General features: G+C 33.2%; 2 protein-coding genes across 3 annotated transcripts; one reads left to right on the forward strand and one right to left on the reverse strand.

The window, feature by feature from the left end:
- Positions 1 to 911: 911 nt before the first annotated feature.
- On the reverse strand, positions 912 to 12854 carry LOC117213610 (synaptotagmin-4). Its single transcript, XM_033459101.1, has 6 exons — positions 12658 to 12854; positions 10763 to 11077; positions 9550 to 9911; positions 8733 to 8891; positions 7712 to 8029; positions 912 to 5653 (listed from the first exon to the last, which is right to left on the reverse strand). The coding sequence occupies exons 1-6, from the start codon at positions 12707 to 12709 to the stop codon at positions 5534 to 5536; spliced, it is 1326 nt and encodes a 441-aa protein (XP_033314992.1). The 5' UTR covers positions 12710 to 12854; the 3' UTR covers positions 912 to 5533.
- Positions 12855 to 16005: 3151 nt separating this feature from the next.
- Positions 16006 to 20304, forward strand: LOC117213611 (arrestin domain-containing protein 17). Of its 2 annotated transcripts, none has more exons than XM_033459102.1 (7): positions 16006 to 16455; positions 18284 to 18439; positions 18509 to 18720; positions 19006 to 19188; positions 19272 to 19483; positions 19841 to 20028; positions 20137 to 20304. In XM_033459102.1, exons 1-7 carry the CDS (start codon positions 16341 to 16343, stop codon positions 20268 to 20270), a joined length of 1200 nt encoding a protein of 399 aa, XP_033314993.1. In that variant the 5' UTR covers positions 16006 to 16340; the 3' UTR covers positions 20271 to 20304. The 2 variants fall into 2 exon arrangements, with proteins under 2 accessions (XP_033314993.1, XP_033314994.1); XM_033459103.1 differs by lacking the exon at positions 16006 to 16455 and adding an exon at positions 16484 to 16716.
- Positions 20305 to 25149: the final 4845 nt, after the last annotated feature.

Here is a 25149-nt window from a genome sequence, read left to right on the forward strand (position 1 = left end):
TGATCAGAAGAGAAAGATGAAAACAAAAACGAAAGAGGATGACATAGAAACAATGTAGAAAATTTATATTATCTTTTCCAGTATAAAAATTATCACAAAAATAAAATACTTCTTATCGTGGTTATTCGTATTGTTAAAGAGTTTATACATAAAAGTAGCTTATTACATAACTTATGAGTTATGTGTAGTTTGTTTAATCTGGCGTTGCAATATGAAACATGATACGGAAGTCATGAATTATTTCAAATTATTTTTGTGAAATAGCATTGCGAAATAGTATTGAAAACTTATTTTGTAAAAGATTCTTATTAATTTATTAAGTTGAAAATATACGATATTTAAGGTATAACATAGAATTAATCCATAAATAAATATATTAATTATAAATAAATTAATCTAGGAATAAATAAAATGTCTAAATTATTTATGCATCTTTTACTGCATTTCCAACTTAAACGATGTTAATTATCGTCGCACCGCATGTAGATATTTGCTTTTGTAAAAAATGTCAGGCTGTTTTAATGTCAAATGAAACGTTTTTCAATATATTAATACAGTCAATTATTTTTAGTATATAATCTTTTTTTACTTATGTATACACCTCAAATTTAAATTGTACGTTGGGAAGTGTAATTATTATATTGTAAAGTTTTATTGAACAATAAAAAGTTTATCGTTGTCAAAATTATTATATCGACAGTTATGTCTCAGAAAAATTATGGACCAAGCGACAAATACGTTCTGAAACATACATATAAAACAGAAAATGTTGAAAAATAATAAATTATATCGATATATGGTGAATTAGAAAATAATTTTTAAGCGACTCATTGCATTTAAATATGTATGATAAATTCACGTATTATATTTTATTGGAAAACAGGGAAGGGTTGGATTCTAAACAATTGAAGTGAATCTCTTTTCTATATTCCATAAACGAGTATCAACTACATCGTAAATCTCAATACAAAAAATCGTTGTTGTAAAGTCCCTAACCGCGAAATTATCGACAAATGAAAGAATAAAAACGATGAAAGGAACTGTGACAAGAACGGTGATTTTCCAGCATTCCATACCGACGTTCATTATGTTACATCGCATCTGTCGATCTCACGAAGCTGGGTTTTCGCATTGGTAAATCGCTGTCTTATTCGAAAATCGTCGAACGATTAATAGCAAGCTCAAGGAGAACGACAGATGATATTTATGAGATGTTTTACTACGTGCTACTTATTATAGTCGTTTCTTATATAGTTGTATCTGTAATTGTATAGCAATTAAATAAATATCCTGAAACTCTCGATCGTGTAATTCCGTTTTATTTTTATCTTTCGTTCCATCATGGTGCGCAATAGTACCGATCTTCTGGTTTCTCTCTTTTCTTTCTACTATATTTAATTACGAAAATTTATGTATTCGGTGTATTTTTTGAATTTCTTTTGTGATATATTACGATGTACCTGTTGTTACTTTCGTTTTTTTTTGGTGCTGACCTATGCCCACATTTTGTCGTTGCATCTTCCTCTTTTGCAAAGAATTCGTTTCTCCCTTTGTCTTAGCAGCTCTCTTTCTGGTCTTGCCATTGCATCTTTCGCAAAGGAAGGACGATGGAGCGAAAAGTTACGATAAAAAAATAAGCAATCGCTTTATATCTTACCAGTTACCGACTGACACGCATATGTATTTAAACGTTTTACACGTCAGGCGCTTTCCTTTTACGGACAGGAAATACAGATTACATTTTTGCTTGGTTTAATACGACCCTCTGTGGCGGTGCTTTTTATTCCGTTCTGATATATCACGTCATTAACCAATTCAAACTTTCATAAAAGCCAATAAATTTCATTCATGCTTTGCTTGATTCGATCTACGTGTTTTAAATTCTCTTTTTCGGTTAAATAATTATGTGACTTATTTTCGCTTTCACTTATACTTCGTATTTAAGGTATAATTGATGCATGTTATTTAACACTTTCATTGATATTTATAACCTTACGAATGCATCTGTATTACAATTTCATTACTTCGACATTCGTCATGAAATGCAACATTACGTGGTTGGTAGTCTTGCTTTTACATAAACAAGAAATATATTAACGTCGATTTACTTGGAACTGGAACTTTCTAAACTTTGGATCTGAATTAAATCGAGGTGACGGAATAAGTAAACGAGATTTATTGAATGAAATTGCAATCTAGGTCGGACTCACTGTAAGTTTGTCAATAATCTACAAATTATATTTTGAAATGTATAATGTCTAAAATGTGAAACTTTTGTAACTTTGCATTGAAAAACGTTGCTCTGCCTTTCATCAAACGTTCGATACATTAAAAATATTCGCTTAATCGAGTTATGCGTGATTACTTTCTAGGAACATTTCTGTTGCGTTCACCGTGAGACTCTCGCTATGTTTCGTTAAACACATCGTCAGAAAAAATGTTCCAAACATAGCAAATATTTTGTAATTAGCAGTGGTCGGTTATGCTGTGGTAATCTAGTGTACTTTACAGTTTAGTCACGAAGCTGATATTCTCATAATTGATCCACGTGTATAAGTTCCGTATGTTAAAGGTTATCTCAAGTTTAAAGTAACTTTAAAGTTTCGGTGAATTCGAGCCTACCATAATACTTAATCGATATTCGTTATTCATTGCAGTGTTGTATTTGCGGCACATGCGAACGGGGCCTTTAAACAGAAACTCCTCATTCTTATACGATTTAAATTCATTGTATCGATTGCCGATATCTCGTGTGCATATTTATCTACATTAATTTACTTTCCGGTGAAACAGATTAAGAAGCTATTAACTTCCCTTCTAAAGAATTATAGGATCGTTTTTAATCGTACCCTTACGTATATATCTAAGTTTGTCAAATAATTCAGACGTACAACGATAATAGAATAAAAATAATCCTCTATTGATAACAATAGGTACATCAATACACTGCTAAGTAACAAATCTTCATTTTCAAAGTAATATATTTAATTAAATAGTGTAAAGCAGAGTCGACAATACTTTCATTCGTTGAAAGCGGTGTTTTGCTATCTTTTCTACCATTTCAACAATATCGACTATTACTGGAAACATTTCAACAAGATCCACTACTTAATGGTTGATCTCTTGTTGCACTCTGTGTAAATGGAATCTTTTCATAAACTATAGTCATAAATTCTAATTTTTCCATTAATCGCAATTGAAACCACAATGGGTTCGTCGTAACTAAATAAAGAGCATCGTATCATTCTTTTTCCCCCCTCCATTTAAACGTAAATTACATATTTACAATCGCGAAGCGGTCTCCGTTGGCACTTCAAAACAACGTCACAATTCCTCGACCCCGTTCCACAATTATTAATGACACGAAGAAGAAAATGCTTCGCTTTCGTTAAAGCAAGTAAAGGCAATCATATATGAATTTGAAGGAAAAATCAACAAATATAACGCAAATAATTCAACAATAATGATAATTCAATAATTCAATGCACCATGAAGCTTTTATAGCAATACTGTGTCTTCCCTCCTATGCATTTGTTACAGTGCTTTTTTCCCGGAGCACGTCAAGAATCTTATTCAATGTTCTCCAAGAATTTTATCTCGAGGAGAAGCATTTTTATTTGAAGTTTTTCGATATTCCGAAAAGTCGACGCTGAAATCTGTATTCACCAGCGATCGTAACTTTCCTTATTATTAATTATCGAGTTATAATTGTCGTTCAGCCAGTTGACGCGGAGTTAGAAAATTTTGCAACAGGAACGAATAATCGTATTATTGTTTTTAACTAGATCAATGCTTTTGATATTAGCGGTATTATCTCCACGTCTTCCGGTCTTTGCATACGTTCTATACAAGAATCGCTCCAAAACCGCATTCTATTCGTTTATCTATTAATATATATATATATATATATATCTCTTTGGAGAGTTCTATTAATTCTCCGAATCCTGTGTATTGTAAATATTAAGAAATAGCAATCGAAGCAAAACTAAATACTCTATTTTCTCTTTTCCACTATATCTCCCTCTCTCTTGTTTTCCTTTTCTTTTCTCTTTCCCCAAGAGTAGAGACTGACTGAAAATTATATTAAAAGATTGTTCCCGATTATCGTAATTTGTTGTTCGACGAATATTTTGGAGAGATTCTTGCATTTACACAACGAACGAGATAAACACAGTTGCGAGTGTGTCGCGTGATTTTCGATATTCTTTTGACGATTAATTCACATTAACTTCACCAAAACCGATGGTTTTTGTGATCTGACAGGGTCGTGCGAAATTTTCCCAGCACATTTGATTGCATTAAAAAAGAACCGAACGAGTTAAATGGAATACAAATTTCATACGTTATTTTTTAACTGTAACAAACTTTCATTGAAACGCTCTTGTTTCGTAAAATACAAATGTATTGTTCAAAACAAGGTCCTTCGTAAACATTCACGTAGATTAGCTTTAAGCTTTTATCATTGAAGTCAATGACCGAAATTGAAAAGTAGATAAATCAAAGATTAAGATAAATTTTCATGTACTATACTTTAGTGAGAGTTTTATTAATTGCTGATCAAATATTTAAATTTGCTCGTTTCGGGGTAAGTTTTCGCAACTTTTTCAAATCAAACTACATGCATTATGAAATATTATAAACCAAAGGTTTTGCATGGGATTCGAAATACACTTAAGTATCAAGAATTCTTCTTTCAACTTTCCGATTAAAAGCATTGCTTTTCTATAGTACGACCCTGTGCAGCAATGTTCAATAATCGGCAAATTAGCTTTGTATTTAACTGTTTCATTTTCCTCCTCCCTTTGCCACCTGGTCGGAAATCTTAACAACTATATTTATATCGTAAAGCATTTTGTATGCGTTTCTCTCGCGATCGTTTGCCACTGCGATCAACGAAGACGCGATCTACGCTCGAAGAGTGAACGATTTACTGATCCTGAATTTATCTTCACTGTCCATTATCTTTTTCAGCGAATAATTGTTTCTCTCAATAGTATAAATCCATAGCTCTATCAATATCATCTTCAGAGGAGTGGGTATTATTTTGCGTGTTTCTGTTACGTGAAAATCTTAAAACTTAAAATACGAAAGCTTAAAACTTACGCAATGAACTGGAACTGACGAGGAAGATCGATAATCTCAATTTGTTCAGTGTCCAAACGAAAAACAGGTGTGGTTTCGCTATCGAGTCGAACTGCGTTCAGAATTGATCGGATAATTAGAAGTAGCTCTTCGTAGTGCACGCCTCGTACCGACAATGCCGACACGTAACACGGTTAGACGACTACTAGACAGTAGTAGACGGTAACATTTCACACGGTGTATACGCAGTGGCATCGATCGCGGGTGGACGTGCCGCCACTCGTTTCAAGCCTAATATACATCGAGTATTAGGTTTACAAAACAGATACCCTACTTCATCGTAGGGTTTCAAGGGGTGAATCAGTGGTTTCGCAATGGAGAAGGACGTGGGGCATTTGGATAGTTGGAGACGGGATTCTAGGAAAGTTGACAGGGCTGGGAGAGACTAGTTTTACTCCCTTAATTTGTGCCAATCGGCGATCTGCCTCTGCGGTGAGCTACAAACTTCCCTCCAATGATTCAAAGCGGATCCTTGACAATTCGGTCCACCGAATTCGAGTCGTCCAATCACCTAAAAAATGTACAATTATGTGCATAATGGGTACGAGAAATATATTTTTTGTCGATTCTATCTTGTTTACAGAGCAGTTTATCGAACTACGACTTCTCTGAAACTAATTGGTTAATTGACAATTGTTATAGTTTCTGGAGTGTAAAAGATCAATCGCGAGATAAGACGAGACGAGTTCAAAAGAGATTTTAATTGTTCTTCGATTATGTTATTTGTAAAAATGTTGTATGTATGTATCATATGTCTACATATAAATACTTTGACTTTAAAATAGAAGGTAAAGTAAGTGGCTATTATACAGTATAAGCGTATGTCTAACGGATAGAATAATTACGTAATTAATCAGTTTTAAGTTAATTTCGTCATCTCGCAAGATCTTCCACTTGAAAGCTGGAAATTCTGAATAATTTACGAAATAATCGGTGATTTATCATTACGTATATTTCCTATTAAAAGCGTTTCTCATTATTTCGATGTGTAAACGTATTAAAATCTTTCAAATGTTCAAATTTATATTGTTATTATATTTTTTTAATTTTACATTATTATTATATCGCTTGGTGTTCTTTGTAGAAAAACCGAAACTAAATGATCTGCTATCAGCTTTGTTTCGTTTGATTTTATTTGATTAATCAAATTACTATTTGAATTTATTCGGTATGTCATGGATATAATTTGACCTAATTTCATAGAGTATTTCGTACAGCTAAATAAAAACGTGACATGCGGTAATCATTTTGAAAATTCGGATTGTTCACGGATTGATTTATCGATCGAACGAGAGTTCGCCATGCTTAGTTAGTGTTATGTTACGTAAGAAAATGATGAAAAATCACGCTACACCGTGCGAGTCTACGACTTTCAGTCGTGTCACGCTATACCTGTCTATAGTGTTACAGTTTGAGGGTCGTACAGTATGATACGTACACACGCACCACTGTATGCATGTGCATGACTTAATTGTTCGATCAATCACATACATTTTTGTTGACTAACACTAGTACGAACGAAATTACCTAGTAGGTATATTCCTAGAAATTCTTAGCTTCGCGTTTTGCATATTGCGAGAAGGATTTGTAACATAATACTACGTTACATCTTAATATCTTTAACTGTAGAAGGAATTCTTAGGTTTTTTTACAGATCTCACGAAACTGATTTTTCTCTTTCCGATTTGCTTTTATACGTTGCTTACTAAAAATGTAACATTATAATTTAAAATTATAATCTAAAATTTAACTTTCAAATTTATTTTAATTTTATTAAATTTTAATATTATAACTTTTAATTTAATTCAAATTAGAATTTCAAAAGATTGACGAATGCAAACGTTACCAATAATTACATACTATATAACGATTATTAAAAGGTTTTATTTTCATTTGAAAAGAAATTATTTAAAAAATTTCAAACTATAACTAAAAGTCATGAACCAGAGAAATTATCCTAAAGTTAATTCCAAAATTTTACCTTCATTAATAAAAAACCACTTAAAAATACACTTCTAACTAGGATAGTAACGAAACGCTAAATAATGCAGTGATTATCCACATATATATGCGTTACCTATAGATCGTGCGCGTGAAAAACAAGTTAGAAATTGATCTTTTGGTGAAACGCAAGCAATGAATGGTTTCATGGATGGTGTACAAAAATTGAAAAGATAATTCGATGGGTGGTTTTGAACACAAAATATAAATACACGAAACTTTATCGGTAAACTTACTATATCGAAAATTGTTAATTATCGTTATTTAACTGAAAAACTATTAATCACATATGACCGAGGTTGAAATATTACTGTGATATCGAAAAGTCGACAAAACGTTTGTTTTGCAAATGTAACATTTCGTTCGTAAAGGGATGGAAAATAAATAAAATATCTACCCTAACTGCTATATATGTATATAAGAATATATTAGTAATTAAATTATAATTTCTAAGGAGACAAATTTGCAAATGAAAGTTGCACGTTGGAGAAATACTTGAATTTACTGATCAAAATGGGGGAACGAAAGTGACACGTAGTAAGCTAGAAACGCGGTTGAAGGTACGTACCTCGTTTCTTGTAACACGATCCCAATCGATCAGCATAAACTCGAGGCTGACGTTGTTAAGACCATCAGCACCGTTCGGGATGTCAAAACCAAATGATTCGTTAAAGACCGGACTAAGGGTGCGTTTCTTCACGCGCGTCTTCCTCTTCGCTATGCGCTGAGAGTTATACAAAAGATAGATCTTGACGTATGGATCTGCCAGCCCAGTCACGTCCATCTTCGGTAAATTCTGCGCCTTCAGCACAACCACCGTCAATCTGCTGTTGATCGGTTGCCAACAAAGGGAGACTAGCAGCTCACCTCTGCCTTGTGATTGAATCTATAATCACATACATGATTTCAATTTTTCTTTCACTATAAAATATAACGTTCTTTTTTGACAAGTAAATTGGCAAGTCATAAAAAGATAGAGATTTTATACTATTTGTATAGTTATCAAGATATCATTTTTTTTAATTCCTTCAACGCGACGTTTAGAGCAGTTCGTAGGAAAGAAAATGCAAAAAGTATTTCTATTGCATCGCGCGTTCGAATTTTATTGTATTGAAGCTCGAATAACGCTTTGTTAATAATAATTAGAACGGAAAAATAAAATTGACCGGATTTTTAGCCTCCTTCTTTTTCTCTTTTTCATCAAGTTTTGCCACATTAACAAACGTGTACCTTTTCCTATTGATATTACGAAAAGCTCTCATGGTTTCTTAAAGGAAGATATAGCTTTGGATGATCAATCTATTTGCTAGATAATTAATTAAATAAAATTCGTTCTAGTATCTTTCTTCCTTTCACGAGGAGCTGTAAAAAAGTTAATATACAAATTACGTTAATTTTTTGTAATTTCTATTCTCCGCATTATCTTTGTTCGCTGCGTTGTGTTGCGTGTGAGAACGGAGAAATAACATTTTTCGGAAAATGGTTTAACGAACGTTTGTTAACGCTAATTGTGAAATTCGACAAAAATTGCAAGCTATTAGTAGAGTAACTTGAAAAAGTTAATTATTCATTAGTGTTTTGTTTCTTACCTTTAGACTCCTAGGGCATATTTTTCGACACAATGATATCTCCTGGTTATCAGCGTTCTCCAAATCGGGCACCGATGAAAGTGCACATGTCAGTTCACCGATAATATCGTCCCGAGAATATCTATCGAAGCTGAGCACTATAAAGTGCAGACTGATTTTCTGTGAACGATAACGAAAAAATACGTTTCGATGAGATATCTCGATTCGTTTTCTAATTCATCTAATCTTTATATTTATTTATATCTTGAACTCAGCTAATTCTAAATTTAGAATATTTATGTCCTGAACTTAATTCAGTTTGAATTTAAAATATTATATATATTACAAAATCTTCATTCTCTTTTTTATCTTTATAAATTCATCACATATACATCTTTTTCTATGGACATAAAATAATCAAACATTTCATGCAACGGAGTCTGATTAATAACAATAACATATATCGAAACACGAAACGATAAAAATATTTACAAAAGTATTAACGCAGCTTAAGCAAGAAATATTGTACCGTATCGTCACTTTAACGTTATAGTTATTAGTTTTAACGTCGATTATTTGTTATCACTTCGTTTTGAGATGACAATAAAGAAAGTAAATAATAAAGAAGTAATCTCAAGCGAATTATTGGATACCATTGTAATTTCACTTTCGATCGTAATTCTCTATTGTCCATAACAAACTCTTAAGATTCACGCTCTTAACATTCGAATACCATTTAATTATTAACGACAAATTAAAGCAAAAAGAAATAAACAAATAAAAATCTGTAATTTAATTGTTGCTTTTTAAAAGACAAAAAGTAGAAAGAATTTGTTACCTGTAGCTGGTCCTTCGATATTCCAAAGAACGTGAAATCTTCATCATAGACGGGGTCTCTGGTGTTTCTGAGTACCCTGGTCTTCGCTTGGTGTTGTTTATCCGGCAACAACTTCAATTTCACGTAAGGATCGCTGGTAGCTCTCGCAGGTAGACCCTTGCAGTTCACCACTGTCACTCCGAGTGCATTTTGTTCGTTTACGTACCGCAATTTGAATACCAATTGACCCATATCGCCTTTGTTATTCTCTGTTCCGTGGTTCTTTTCGCGTTCTGTTTTCTCGTTGTTCTCAATTTCCGCCTTGTCCCGTTCATTCTCGATGCTTAGAGTAACCTCGCCAGAAGGTGTCTGAGCCGGGGTGCCTGTAGTTGATTGAACGAGCAACCGATATTTTAATCATCGATAAGCCAGTCTCTTCTAACATGTTAATACTCTGGCTTAGGAATAATTTCTACCGAGTACATTCAGTCATTTAGTAATTTAAAGTAATTTCTATCAACCATATTCATTATTTTACGTGGTTAGTACTTTAGAATTTATTTGTCCTAATTTCTCGTTGTACAGCAAGAATTTTTCCTTCCGCGACTACTGTCTTTTATGTAGAATCGGAATAAATTTTAAATGAACTTCCAAGAGAGGACGGAAATGTCGCTTCTAAGTTAAACCGTAGCAAACGTCTTTCAGCTATCAAGGTTGTAGAAAGAAGCTTGTATATATATCTTCACTCGTTTCTTACGACGCGATACCGACGGCTAAATAGTCAAATGTTTGATAGTGAAAGTAAAGATGTTAAAATTTATCCGATTCTTGTATCCAATTACGGAAGTAATAACCGGAATAATAAATTTTGTACAAGTTAAATGGTTATCGACGTGTTAGCCCTTAACGCTCGTGTTATTCAGCTAATCGTTGAAAGCGCACAAGTCCGTGTCAACCGCCAACCAACCATTTTTAATTCATTCTTCGTACAAAATAAACAATCACGTTTTCGTATTTATAAAAAAACGCTTACTTTTTTCATTTCCTACCTTGTGTTTTGCATTTTGTCGTATTATAAACGTATGATATAGAGTTAAAATTACAGAAGAATGCATTAATATATAGCCAGGAAATAATTCCACTGAAAACAAAATTGTGCATTTTCGACCGACTTGATTGTTAGAATTAGATTAGAAAGGGGAGTTAATAAACGTACTTGAACGAAGATTTATACCTGTACCCTGAGGTGTTCTTGGCTGTGATCCAGGATTCGACGACTGGGATCCGGTCGGGCTGGGCGTCTGTCCACCTGAACCAGGAGGACTCTTGGCTAGTCCGGTCGGGCTGGGACTTTTCTTCAGGTAGTGGCTGGTACTACCGGGACTTTTAACTGCTGTCGGTTTTCTGTGGGGCGGCCTGAACGCCAGGGACTTGTCGGAGTTCAGCTTGGTGTGTTCACGACGTCGTCGACAAAGCCACCAGGTCATGGCGACGGCGCAAAGTAGGAAAACGGCTCCTATACATAGTGCGACTACGGTCGTCGTCGACACTGAAATTCATGCATATTTTTCCTTGAAATTCTGTTATTTTTTATTTATCGACATTTCACTGAATTTTTGTTTTTAATACGCATTTCGCTTGTGAACGATCATTATGGAGGAATTAGTAATCAAGTATGTGTATTTTATGTTTAAAACTACTGTACTTACATGCGTATATATAAGTATATGACGTTGGAAGATATCATCGTATTTCTTATAACATTTTGTAAATATGTGTCGTATTTTTTAATTTTCTTGCTCTTAAGACCTCAACTTACGACAAAGATTAAACACATCTTTCTTCTCTTAATTTAACATCCTCAGTTTTATATTTTAACCTACTCTTCTCACTGATTATAAAATGAATATTTTTTAATTTAATTTCTTATCGCGTGTTTTAATTCCATTACGCGCTTGAATGCAAGTGGCAACCGGTTGTAGTTAATGAGAACTTCAGGCCAGGAAAATATCTATCTAAAATCTTTAGTTATACTTTTTGCGCAATTAGCATCGAAGAAATTAATTCGTACGAAGACGAAAATACATATCGATCAGAGAAGATTTGAATTTCATAGGAAGGTTAGCCTCTCATTGCTGACTAATAGCAAATCCTGGCAACGTTGAATCATCGTGACAACGTGCGCGTCTTATTTGCTAGTTTAATCAAACCTCGTAAACGTCACGAATCGATCAAAAATAAGACGAGTTCCAATAAAAGTCACGCGATGTTGCTAAAATACAATTTATGCTATTTTCATATCTGTCTTAATAACGTTTTCGTTGAAATGTTATAAGAAACACTCGAATTTCATTCCTTATTCAGGGTGCTGTGTTTAAGTTTATACTCTATCACGAATAACATGGTCATCAAGTTTCCCTATAACGAGTTATGGAACCGTATGAGTTCGCAACGTCGACCCCAAAACATCCCAAAACAGCATCAACCGTCGAATCTACGTATATACGTGAACTAATTGATACTGATAATACAAGCATCGACTGACAAATATCACATGTTGTTGTGTGTCGTTAGCCGTAAAATCAATCATCTTCCACTATATGCATACATTGTCGAATTGAAGCAATTTATTAAACCATTCATCAACCATTGCGATTACATGTATAATTCTAAAGTAGTTAGTCTACGTTGACTCATCTACAAGCAGCTAACGGTACGAAACAACGAGAACAAATTCGAAAGTAATTTACATTGATTTAACTACAAGCAGCTACAAACAACGAGAAGAAATAAAATAAAAGCGATCGCAATCGATGGAAACACCCAGTCACGAAACGCACAAGATTACGCGGTGTAACAGCTGTCTGCGGTTATCGGCGCCACGATTTCCTCAATCCCGAACCAGTGTCCCATTCGAATCGGTCGAATGGCATCTTCGAAATCGAATTATTCCCGAAAGAAGGAGAAGCGATGCACGATGGTGTAATCGCGTAAATCGAGCAAAGAGCTCGGAATTGTGGTTGCGAAGGAGGATCGATGTCGGTTGAATCACGAGGATTGCCCGGTTCGAAGAAGATACGCAAAAAAGGCTAAGGCAAGTGGAATTTCACGTAAACGTAGTCCACTCACCGAAATCGACGGGTCGAATCACAGGTCCGTCTTCCGTCACTCCTCCGACCATGTTCGGCCACGTTTTCCTCCGTCTATTTGGACGCTTTTATCCGCGTAAGTTACTCGGCCACGACGCACTGAACGAATATTTACGGCGTGCGGACCGTTCGTGGTATTCTGAGGCGACCATCGGACGAAATGCTCCGATCAATAGTAACGTCCGGGGCTTGCGCGGAATAGACGTCGCTGGAAAAGGAACCAACGACGACCACGACGCCGACGATCAAGACGGTGACGACGACCATGACGCCAGGGACAATGCTGTTTCGATGGTCGTACGACGAAAGAAGGGCCCCCGTCCCTGCAGGTAACGAAGGATTTCACAGGATGATGCACTTGAGGGGAAGTGGCGCAACCAGGGGTCGAATCGACGGGATATCGATTGTTGGAGTAGCTTGGTTTTAGAACTGATATTCTGAGAAACGATAGGATGACTGGTTTTTATTACCCACGAAGAATGACTCATGATGGAAGAGGGATTTCAGGGAAAAGGGAAGAGGAATTAAAAGATTTGTGCGCGTTTCTGATAATCCTGGGATTTTGAAGCCCGAGAGAGTTAGGGTGGTGTTTTGTTTTTGACGTGTCACGGTGAGCGTGATACGATTGAGAAGGAGTTTGAAGATAGCGAGGTCTGAATGATAACATGTTTTATGTAATTTTTGTTTAGCGTAAAGACATTTCCTTTTTCTTATTTTTAGGATCGATGATTCCCCTCTATATTTTTAATATAATGTTCCTTTTATCGTTTAGTCATTACGTTGAAAGCATATTTATACAGTTTTGTAACCGTCAGAATATTTCATCGTGGAATTCATTTTTGTTTTTGCAATGTTACGGCCAATACCGACCCGGGGAACTGTACTGATTTTTAAGGAAACAATAGATAATATCTATCTATATTTATATTTGGGCGTGGACTACAGGTACAATGGACCCTTCTGCATGAAACTGACGTACTTACATATTTATAATTTAAATGTTTTGTTTTAACAATCTTCATTAATACGTTTTGAAATACCGATAAAAATATTGCGATATAGTAATACCGAAGAAATTATTATATAAAGACTAATAATATAGAAATTTTGTATGTTCAGGAAGAATTACGCCGCGATATTTTTAATTATTTACTTCGGACGATATTATTATCATATTTATATTAGTTACGTTTATTAAAGTTAATTTATTTTCACCCCTTCGGTAAAATGGAGAAAGCATCAAAGTCGAAGGGAAAGGTGAGACTAAAAGTAAAACTGCAACTTTAATCCACTTCGCGCGAGTTCTGTTTTGAATTATCGATCTACATTACAGCTAACATACGGAAGATAAGTCTCTATGAGTCATCTATCGCCTCAAACCTTCTAATTAAGCGAATAAATTAACATTCGTATGATGGCACGAATCACGCATAAATTGCGAATTTTATGTCACTAATTAAATTAGAATGTCATATTTTTTACATTTATAATCTCAGAAATATATGTCAAATATACGTATACAATTTCTTTGTCTAAATTGAAGAAATTCGTTAAAACCGCCCAATATTTTAGAAATATATCTTGCCTTTTGTAATGTTAAATTTTTCTTCGTATCAAATTTGACGAAAATTTATTCATACAAATATCACTTGTACTGGATCGAAATGTCGATGAAGGCCGTGTTGCGCATACATACGAGTGTATTCGTAACTGTGAAATATTTTTGAGGATCGAATACTAACCTTCTCATTCACGTGGACAGGTTCGTATTTTCTGTGTCCGAAAACACAAGCGATGATATTCGACGTGAAAATAAATTTCCGTAAAATATCGTGTACGCAGAGCGCGACACGGCGCGTGCACATCTACTACATTTTTTAAACGAATTGGGATTACGTGAGTGACAGATAACTGGTCTCATTTTCAAGCTTTTATAGAAATTATTACTAAATCTTTAACGATCGCGTAAATCTTTTTTTTTTTTAGAAAAGAATAGAATAGATTTTCAATCAAAATAAAGAAGTTCATTCGAATTTTATTAATAATTGGTTTTTATATATACTTTTTACGTAAATGCATTTCTTCAAGAACTTTATCTATAATAATTTTATACTTTTCTACTTATAATTTTCATTTGTAATCATTATTTTATATCGATATTTATTTTTATTGTTTGACGTTTTAATTTTTACTTTTATCTTTAAATTACTCTTTTGGTATTGTTCCCATGATCTATAAAATATCATGGTGTTAAAAATAAAACAGTTGTATTTGAAAGTAATTTCTAAAAATAGCTATTAATTTTAAATCATTGGTATTTTTAGCGACATATCATTGATAGGAAATTTAGGATCTCTTGAAATACAAGTTATATTAAGGACTATCGTATAAACGAACTTCGATCATTCCGTTAATTATAATTTAAGCAGATAACCGATAAAAACGATAACTCGTTTAATTATCTTAATAAATTGGAAGAGTCCGACCATTTGAGGATAAGTGTTAGCTTTATTATCAGCCGTCTTCGTCAATTACATCATCGCTATCTTATCTGTTATCCGCCTATGACGTCATTGGACTTGAATAAAAGCATGCGCGGTTCCATCACGAGGCTACAGCGCCATGATACGTGAAAACACTTTATCTGGGCGCATGTTTATCCACGCTTAACCAATGGGGCCAACGTAATGTTGTTACGTCATCGTTGATAGAACGCGTGTATATGGGAAACTTCAAAAGTGGCGAGCATAATTTTAAAAGTACTAATATTCAGGAGCTTCTAAATGGTCATATAAATATCGATAGTATGATATTCTTCCATAATCGTCGTATTTTCACGTTATCGTTGACGCAGTGTGAATATACAGGATGCTTAAAAACTGGAAAAAAATGTGTACCAAAATAATGAGAGAAATTATTTGAATTATTATCTCGTTTGTTTTGCTTCCTGCATTACATATCTTTTACGAAACTTCGTCATTTCAACTGCATTTATAGAAGCAGATAACACATATTCACGTTAACTACGGATCAGTTGTATCATCGATATAATAGCAAATACTATAATACGTAAAATAGTGATAAATTGAAAAGTGATATTAAGTTCATCGTTTACTATTATACTGCACCTTGATCTTTTTTTATCGCTTCTCAGTCTGATACCAATGATCGAAGTGCAGTTGAATAGCACATAATGAATCTAACGTCACCTTACTTTTTATCACTGCTAGGCCTGATAGCTAAGATCAAAGTATAGCAAAACAGTAAATATTGAATTTAACGTAGCTTTTCTTTGAATCATAACCTCTCTTTTAGATTTTTCAGCGCGAGAGTTAACAAGCGCCGTTGTCAATAATCCGTTTGAAATGACCTGTAGCATCGTTCTACCAACACTGCGTCAGTTGGTATGTGCGCAGAAGACAAATATCGAATGGTACGTAGTAACGTGGACTCGTAACTACGATCAGACCGGCTTTTACGAGCGGCTCGATATAGCCGCGCTGCGTGTGCTCAGTGTGTGGAACAAGAACGACGGATGAACGACCGTATGTTGGATGATCGCACATCTATCCCAGAACGTCACTGGAATAATTAATAAATAAAGAAACAAAACGAATTTATAAATCGAGTGACCGCGAAAGGTGTGACCGTGTCGCAACAGACATGGGACTAAAGGATTTCCGAATAATCTACGACAATCCTTGGGGGACTTATTATCCAGGACAGACCGTCAGTGGAAATATCATCGTGGTATTAAACAGTACGAAGAAGATTCGTGGTATGTTATGCATATTCGAAAGTATTGTCGAGTGACTCAGTCAGACGATGTTATTTCCGGATGAGTAATATGTGATAGTATATACTCGATTAGTAATATCTAGAGATCGACAGGTGTTTCTAAGTGTTCGAGATACGCGACATTCATATGGCTTTCTTATTGGAAATACGGCTATGTGTCGCCGGACAGATCATGATGTGTAGTGCATTTTACAGATTCGAGGATATATGCCGTATTAGAAAATCAGGAGAGGTAGTGGCAGTAAGTACGAAGAAGTAACGAGAATTATTTGTAGTATTCTTCGTTTAGTTAGATCATTTAAACGAAGAAAAATCTGTAATTTAAATGAAAAAGGTCTTTGTAGAATTAAAGAATGACTGTAAACATTTAAAAAACATTTTACATTTAGAAAAGTAAGTTTTGCTCAAATTTAAATAGCAAAGGAATAAATGAAATTATTTAGTATTTTCTATTAAGGAGATATTGTTAAATTATTTCCCATCTGTAAGAACTCTAAAAAGTTAAAGCGAATGTGGAACAAAGAACTATTACTTGAGTGTGGGAGAAACTATGTATAATATTAGATGCATTCTCCGTATACTGCTTATGTAGGAGCATGTTCTATTCTAAGTTTCCTTCTAATTTCGAAATGATATTCGATGTATATTGTCGAGCTCCTGTCGCCGCATTCCTGTGGAGAATATTTTTTTCTTCTTTGTGGTAAGGTGTAGTTTAATTATAGCACGACTATACACACCCGCACAGTGGAAATGAACAGTGGCGATCGGCCGTGAACACTTGTTTTCGTCACGCTGTATTGTATTACTATATTATATATAACAATATTCTTCTAATTACTTTACTATAGCTAATATCCTATTTTAGTATTGGTACTATTTATTTAGTATTGGTATTTCTTTGCTGTAATATTATTTAATATCATTATTTGCTATTGTATTACAGTCTCTCATATGATAGAATATTGTTATTAATTTAATTTTTCTGGAATTTGTATATATTTTTATTGCTTATTTTTGCTAATTTTTTTTATGATTTTATGCCTTATCACCTTTTACTCTTGTAACATTTTTAACAGATCACGAACGTTTCCTCTATAAGCGATGCTATTTATATTTTAAATTTATGTCAGCCACATAGAAATATTCTATAGGATTCTCTCGTGGTACGATGTTCTTGACATTTATTTGACGTTGATGTAATGTTTTATTAGCATCAACTTGCGGTTGGCTCGCGGTTAATTTTACACTATTATCTCATTGTTAATGGTAATTTCAAAAATGTGTCACTTATTGTTTAAACCGAGCAATGTGAAACGCCTTAAATAATTGAAAGTATGGAGCTCTGATAAGTTTACTATTCAGGGTTATCTGAAATCGAGTTAAACGTTAGAACCATACAAGGCAATGTATACTATCACATATTATATATACATTTATATCATACGCAATGAAATGGAGTAACAAAACTATTTAATTTCAGTATTAAATTACATCTATATTACCTAGAGCGAAGATGTGAAGAAAGTAATAATCAGTTTTCAATGTTCACAAAAACAATACCTCAATCTTACTCATATTGTATCGGAGTATAATTGTATTCAATTGTACTTAAATCAATATGTGATTTCAATTAGATAAATTTAAAAGCCATTACCGTATGCAGTATGAAATTAAGATTGATGAATTTGAACTACATGTAATTTCTCTTTATAGTATAGAATGTCATATGTATACGATATTCTATAATTTATGTAAGAGGAATATCAATTGATTAATAATAATATCTAACAATTTCATTATTTTTCCAGGCATATGTGTAAAAATAAAAGGTGTGGCGAATACATGTTGGACAACAGACAAACAGGATATGGATGAGAGAGGACAGTACAGAGATGGAACTCAGACGGTCACCGCACATGAAGAATACTTCGATACAAAGTATTATCTTGTTGGATCAGCTTCTGGTAAAATTTTACCTTAAATTATTTCATTGGTTAGAACTTTCATTGGAAAAAGTAATAAATTTTCTTTAGGAGGTGAAATCGAGATACAAGGCGGCGAGCATAAATTCCCGTTTCAATGTATTCTACCCATGAATTTACCCAGCAGTTTCGAATCCGATTTTGGCCACGTTCGGTATACAGTCAAAGCGACTCTGGATCGCCCTTGGAAATTCGATCAAGAAGTAAAGAGCCCCTTTACAGTAGTGTCGCCTTTTGACCTTAATCAAGAAGTAAGATCCTCGGTACGTATTCATCAGAAAATTCTCCATTCAGTGAAAATTTGGTGAACGTTTTACGATTGAAATTGAAGCTACAAATAGTTGACATTCGTTAAACAGTTATGGGAACACTCAGTTCCTTAAAATTTAGCATACATTTCGAAGTAGAAAATTAAATCGAGAGTGAAAATTTTCATATTTAAAATTTATAAAAATTATAGCAATATTATGTTTTATAGTTTAACTTTTGTACATACAGTTGATGTAGTAAAATTTTATTATAGTATAAAGAAACGCATACATTTTCAGGAAAAGGTGCAAGAAGAAATGAGTAAGACGTTTTGCTGCTTATGTTGCGGAACACCATCATTAACTGTTAACTATTCGTTACCAGTGAGGGGATACGTACCAGGTCAAACAATGCCAATAAAGGTGAACGTTGAAAATTTGTCAGGAATCACTGTGGAGACTATAAAACTCATTTTGTGTAAGGTATATACAGTTTGATGATGCTGATAAATATGCGATATCAGTGAAAATATTTCGAGATAATAATGGAATCACATGAAGTCTAGATCGTGACTTTTCGGGCTACCACACCGACCACTGATACTAAAACGGAGGAAATTGTGATAGCGGAAGTTGCCAAAGGACCCGTCGAAGGACACGGAACTGCAGATTATGAACAGAAGCTCGATATACCTCCACTTCCTCCATCGAACTTGAGGAATTGTGGAATTATTGATCTGGAATATAATCTTAAAGTCGTAGCTTGTGTCTCAGGATGGTTAGTATATGTTACCTTATGCAGAATATTTTATTTGCGAATTAATTAATTTTTATATACGCAAAAGTTAATTAATTAATTAATTAATTTGTATACTATTAATTTTACTATAAGAGAATTTTTTTTAATGTTACATGTTTCAAGTGAAATTAAATACATGCGTTATTACATTTGTGAAGCATTATAAATAAATCAGTGCTATTCACTATTTGTATGATACGATGATACTATGACTCATCGAATGATCTGCAAAGAATGGCAATTGAACGACACAATGGAAAATTGGCTGTATAAAACCGATTCTAGTTGCTCGTAAAAATGTTTTTGAATGAGTTAGAGCGGTTGATTCTATGTTAGGTACCATCGAAATTTGACGCAGAACACCCTTATATTTGTGGGCACGGTACCATTAATAAATTATCAAACTCCAAGTGCTCCATCGGCCGAAGGATATCCACAACCCTCAGAAATTGGGTGGACGATGACAGGAATTCCAGTTTCAAGCGTTGACGGAAGTCCACCATCGAATTTGTACCCTAATCTGCGTAAGAATATTTTCATGTATTTCTTATAATTATATAGTTTTAATGAATTAAACTATTGTATTCTAAGAAAGGATATAGTTTAACAGTAGTTAATGTATAAAATTATAGCTCCACCATCATACGAAGAATCAACCAATGGTGCTAGAAGTCTGTGGGAACGTGGTGAATCCGAGTATATTTTTGGTGTGTCGAATCGTTTCGCGCCAAAATATCCCGTGTTCAATTTTGCGGCGAATCAGTAAACAACGAAATAAAATAATTTGGTGCTTTGTTTTGGGAAAGAAAAGCGAAAGTCATACACGCGTTACATATTACAGTCTGTAAAACAGTTTCTAGGAGCTTTGATCAAAATTAGGAGCTCGTGATTGTGTATGTTGTTTAAGTTGATAGCCTGAATTAAGAGTTGTTGAAGCACGTCTTGTTTAACTTTCTTTTAAAACAGAAGAATGCGGGCAAAATAATTAACCAAAGCAAATCCCAAGAAAATAATTATTTAAAGCATAAGAATGACAGTATAATTTAATTTATGTAATTTCTCATTAGGGATATTACATTTTGATTGAGATGCGGGTTAGTCATATACCACTAATGGCAAAAATTGTAATTAGTTTTGAAGGTTGCATTTCTGCAACGAAGAAATCGTTCTGATTAATTAAGGCGCACAATTAGAAAATACTCGAAATGCAAAAAAATACTATGCATATTTTTCTATGATATTTTTCGTAGGAATGACTACAATCTAAAGCAATATTTAACATTTTTAAACTGCCGATACAAGAACATTTAGCTTTTATGATAATTTGTTCGAGTCACATTTTTATATGTATTTAATTATATGCTATCATTAGTTATATCATATTGTTATATTAGTTATATCATATATATTGTGTATAATGAAGATACAAATCCCTAAATTTGTATTTGTATCTATCTTGTTGTCAATAAAACGTTCTTTTTCATATATTTACGATATTTAATTATATACTGTTGAATTATAGTAACTGTCATTATGTATAAGTACAGGCTTGACTTTATATGCCAAATTGATTAAACGTTATAATGATACTGAACTATCGCAAAAAATTCTACATAAGTAAGTAAAACGCAATTAGGATACAATCGTTTACTGTGCAGACATTAGTTTCCATTCTAAGATAAATATCTTCATTAATTTGATATTTGTAAGTATACTACCACACTTGATTAAGTTTTATTTCATATTATCTTTTCATATAATAAAGTAATCAATTTTAGAGATAAATAAATATCTCCTATCTATAATTTTTGTCCTTCGTGTGTTATTATTTTTTATTATTGTTATTCTATCAATATATTTAGTAAAATGTACGAGTAAAACATTTCGAAAATGTTATATACTATCATCTATAATTCTTGTCCTTCGTGTGTTATTATTTTTTATTATTGTTATTCTATAAATATATTTAGTGAAATGTACGAGTAAAACATTTCGGAAATGTTATACACTATTGCATGCTCAATAGATTACAGTTACATTTATCTCATTTCTGACCTTACTTTTCAGTTTTGTACTTTAATAAAGTCCCAGTTACTCAACCTTGTTTGTGCAGGAATGTTCTTACCTACTGCAGTTACGGTAGACGCGTAAATGTCTGCCCGAGAATTAAACGAATAACTCTCTCCAATAAATTAAAATCAATTTCTTAAATTAAAAAAATTAAACAAATGAAATGAATTTCTTCAAATAATTGTAAATTAATCAAAATTTTTAACGAATTAAAATTTCCCGTTCTATCGACGCCTTTCATGCGATTATAATTACTTAAAATCTTAAGTTTCAGTATATGTAAACTATAATAGTATATAGCGATTTATCAATTAAATTCCATCGAAAAATGAATAATATAACTGTGTTAAAAATAAAAACGCTTTATATCTTATTCTCTGGTCACGACATGGGCGTTCAAGGTGTCTATTGATTTTATGTTAATCATGTTTTGCGGAAAGATCTCTATCGATAACTTCGTCATATCGAGGAATGATTCGTCACACACGGTATTTCTTATCTATTTGCTGCATCTAGACAATGCATGACTCGATATCGTGCTGCTACATTTTTATTGCGGAACGGATCCTATCAGTGGCACAACGTTAAATTCGATTCAGGGGTTGCCTTACTTTTTAAGTTTCAACTTTAAATCGATAGAACCGTTGTGTTTCCCCTTTGATTTTATAGCGGAATTGTGTATTATTTAAATCGACATGAAACACCGGAGAGTTTGTAGAAAATAATTTTTGTCGCTAACAACACAATTATTATTTGCAATTACTCAGAAAGATTTTTTCGTATTCACAGTAATGAAATTGGCTCTTAATACTTGTTCTTAATGAATCTGTATAAATATTCTCAAGTTCTTTCGTCAACTGACCACTACTATCCCCTCCTCTCGGCTCACTAAGTCTTGATTTGCTAACTGGCTGCGAACTCTCAGAAGTATGATGCGTAGCTTTCAACTCATAATATAATATATAAAAATAAGGAAATATAAATGTTTCCTTATTTGAAACTAGTAACCAAACAACATAATTTCATCCGCGTTTTTTCTTTGCATATCAATTATTTTTCGTTCATTATTTTTAGAAACAACTTTAATTATTTCATAACCGTGTATATATTAGGTATATACAAATTAGGTATATACAAATATTTTTGTAGAAATTCGTATAGTGCTGTCCATGAATGGACGAACCTTCGATTGGACCAGAGAAATTCGAACAGAAATGATATCGAGTACGGTTACACCTAACTTAAATTCCTTATTAACTCTTATATGCTAGTATAGCTAACCTATACCTAGATCTTTTCTACTTTTGTTCCTTCTAAATTAGAACGAAAAATATTTTGTCGTATAGCGCAAAAGAACTTTCTTTTATCTATAGCGCACTTGCATGTCGTGAAGATTTACGAAAGTCCTAATATAACAGAAATTATATCTTATATACAAAAGCTAGGAAAAATGAGACAGAATCAGAATTGCGCGTCTAGTTCGATGCACAATGGTGACAAAAAGTATTTGTGCATACCCTTATTTCCTAATGACACATTTTTTTTGTAGTCACGTGAAAATACTATTGTACGAAATGACACGATATTTGATATGCTCGAACTTAACTAATTGCTATATAAATGTTATACTAAATACAATGGCGTAGAGATACTTTTCGTAGCCACTGTAGGAATACAAAGGGTTAAGTTAATGGAACTATATTCCTATTGTATGTGGATCGAACAGAAGCTCCGTTGATTCGAGTGTTAACGAGGTCTCCTGTGATATCGTGCAAGAGTCGAACATCGACGTATCGCGGTCACAGAGGTATCACGTTTCAATTCTACTCGTGTCTAATACATAACTACGTATTGCGATGTTCAATATACCGCATAAGTGTTAGCCGCTAGTTGGACAAATGAGGCGTTAAATTTTAACCAATTTTAGCGTACCGCTGAACCATAATCTATTGTTACGTAAGTTACACTCGAAACGTTGTCGCTAATTAAAGCATCGTGGTTTATAATTGAACGTGTCGGAACGGTGTCCAGCTCGACTCGTCGATGCTCTAATTTAGCCGGTTAAATTTCCATATTTGGAATTTATAGAGGCTCAGTGGAGTGACGTATTATCGCTATTCCACGTTCGATATCGTTGGACATGCAATAGCAAATTTCTAAGGCGTGGCAACGATTACTCTCGATCGAGGTAATTACATATTGCTGCACAAATATGCCCAGATGTTTTGATATTTTGTCGTGTTTACAAAACGTGTTTACGTTATGGTACCGGAGATTGCTAAGTAAGAAACCCGCATTTAAACGTGAATGAAGTATAGTATTTTAACTCCTTTCTGGCAACGACACTGATCATATGAAAATTTTAGATTATAAACTTTCACACGATCATTATTAAGATGACATATCTGCGGTTCGTTTACTAATTGAGAACAAATTTGTGTGAAGTTCGATTTTAAAACAAGTATGGAAAAATGTAAGCCTTGAAACATACCGGAAAATTAAGTGGTCGTCTAAGGCTGATCGATTACATGGAAGTATCACTGGGACGGTTTTGCGTCCTTGAGAGTAGCAAATGAAATATTCGTAGGCTATGGTCTAACTATTGTGCGGATGTTCAACTAGCAAGGATAGTATGGATTACGATAGAGGTAGGCTAATTTTCGTCCAGTTGTTTGAAAATTTTCATTATGAAGAACCATTGCGTGGGACACACGTGTCTTTAACCAACAGCCGTAAAAATACGACCATTCGAATGATAATTTAATTGCAATAGTAATTCTTTTATGTTTGAAAATAATATTTCAATTTGCATGATAATTCTTTTTACGATCGTGCAATCGAATATTGCAAGATTGAAGTTTAGAATTAACATATTAATATATGTATATGTATTTCTCTCCTTTTTAATATATATATATATATTATATATATTATGTATTAAATATTATACTATATAATATAATGTAATGCGTATAAAATAATATATTAATCGTGTTGAAATTCTTCATCAATTAATCATTCTGATGGTTTCATATTAATTTCCTTATTCGAAGTAATGAATAGATAATAAAATGCATCTTATTTGAATATATATCTAATCACTATCGTGTCATTTTGCAGTTATTTGTAATTCGTATGGAACGAAACAAGTGCAGGAGAAGACGAAACAAGTATAAAGTGGTAGGTACGTAATGTGTAAAATTTCTATGAAATGGATACACAGCAATCAAAATTTAAAGTTTTTTGCGTATAATTAATGCATAGTACAGATTTAATCATTCTTATAAATTCAGAGAGTAATTTTTATCTGTTTCTACCAATTATGATATTTAAAACTAAAAAAAATTTATTAAATGTAAAAAAATTGTAAAAAGGAAGATTGTAAAAAATTATTAATAAAATTAATTGAAAATAATAAAATTTTGTCACTGTATGTTAAAAAATGCTACTATGCTTATATAAGAAAAACTACAATATTTTAAAGATTTCAACACTACAAATTATCCTTACTGATATTAAATTTAGTAGCTTGAAAGCTTTAACATACAAAATTAGTCCATTAAAAAGTCATTATC

This window comes from Bombus bifarius, unplaced genomic scaffold (genome assembly GCF_011952205.1).
Source record: "Bombus bifarius isolate JDL3187 unplaced genomic scaffold, Bbif_JDL3187 scf7180000009125, whole genome shotgun sequence".
NCBI lineage: Eukaryota > Metazoa > Arthropoda > Insecta > Hymenoptera > Apidae > Bombus > Bombus bifarius.

Coding starts and splice junctions, on each gene's coding strand:
- LOC117213611 (XM_033459102.1), top strand. CDS start 16,341: ATGGGACTAAAGGATTTCCGAATAATCTACGACAATCCTTGGGGGACT. Junction 18,440..18,508: donor TCTTGTTGGATCAGCTTCTG/GTAAAATTTTAC, acceptor AATTTTCTTTAG/GAGGTGAAATCGAGATACAA. Junction 18,721..19,005: donor ATCAAGAAGTAAGATCCTCG/GTACGTATTCAT, acceptor ATACATTTTCAG/GAAAAGGTGCAAGAAGAAAT.
- LOC117213610 (XM_033459101.1), bottom strand. CDS start 12,709: ATGGTCGGAGGAGTGACGGAAGACGGACCTGTGATTCGACCCGTCGAT. Junction 9,912..10,762: donor AAGAACACCTCAGGGTACAG/GTATAAATCTTC, acceptor AATCAACTACAG/GCACCCCGGCTCAGACACCT. Junction 8,892..9,549: donor TATCGAAGGACCAGCTACAG/GTAACAAATTCT, acceptor TATCGTTCACAG/AAAATCAGTCTGCACTTTAT.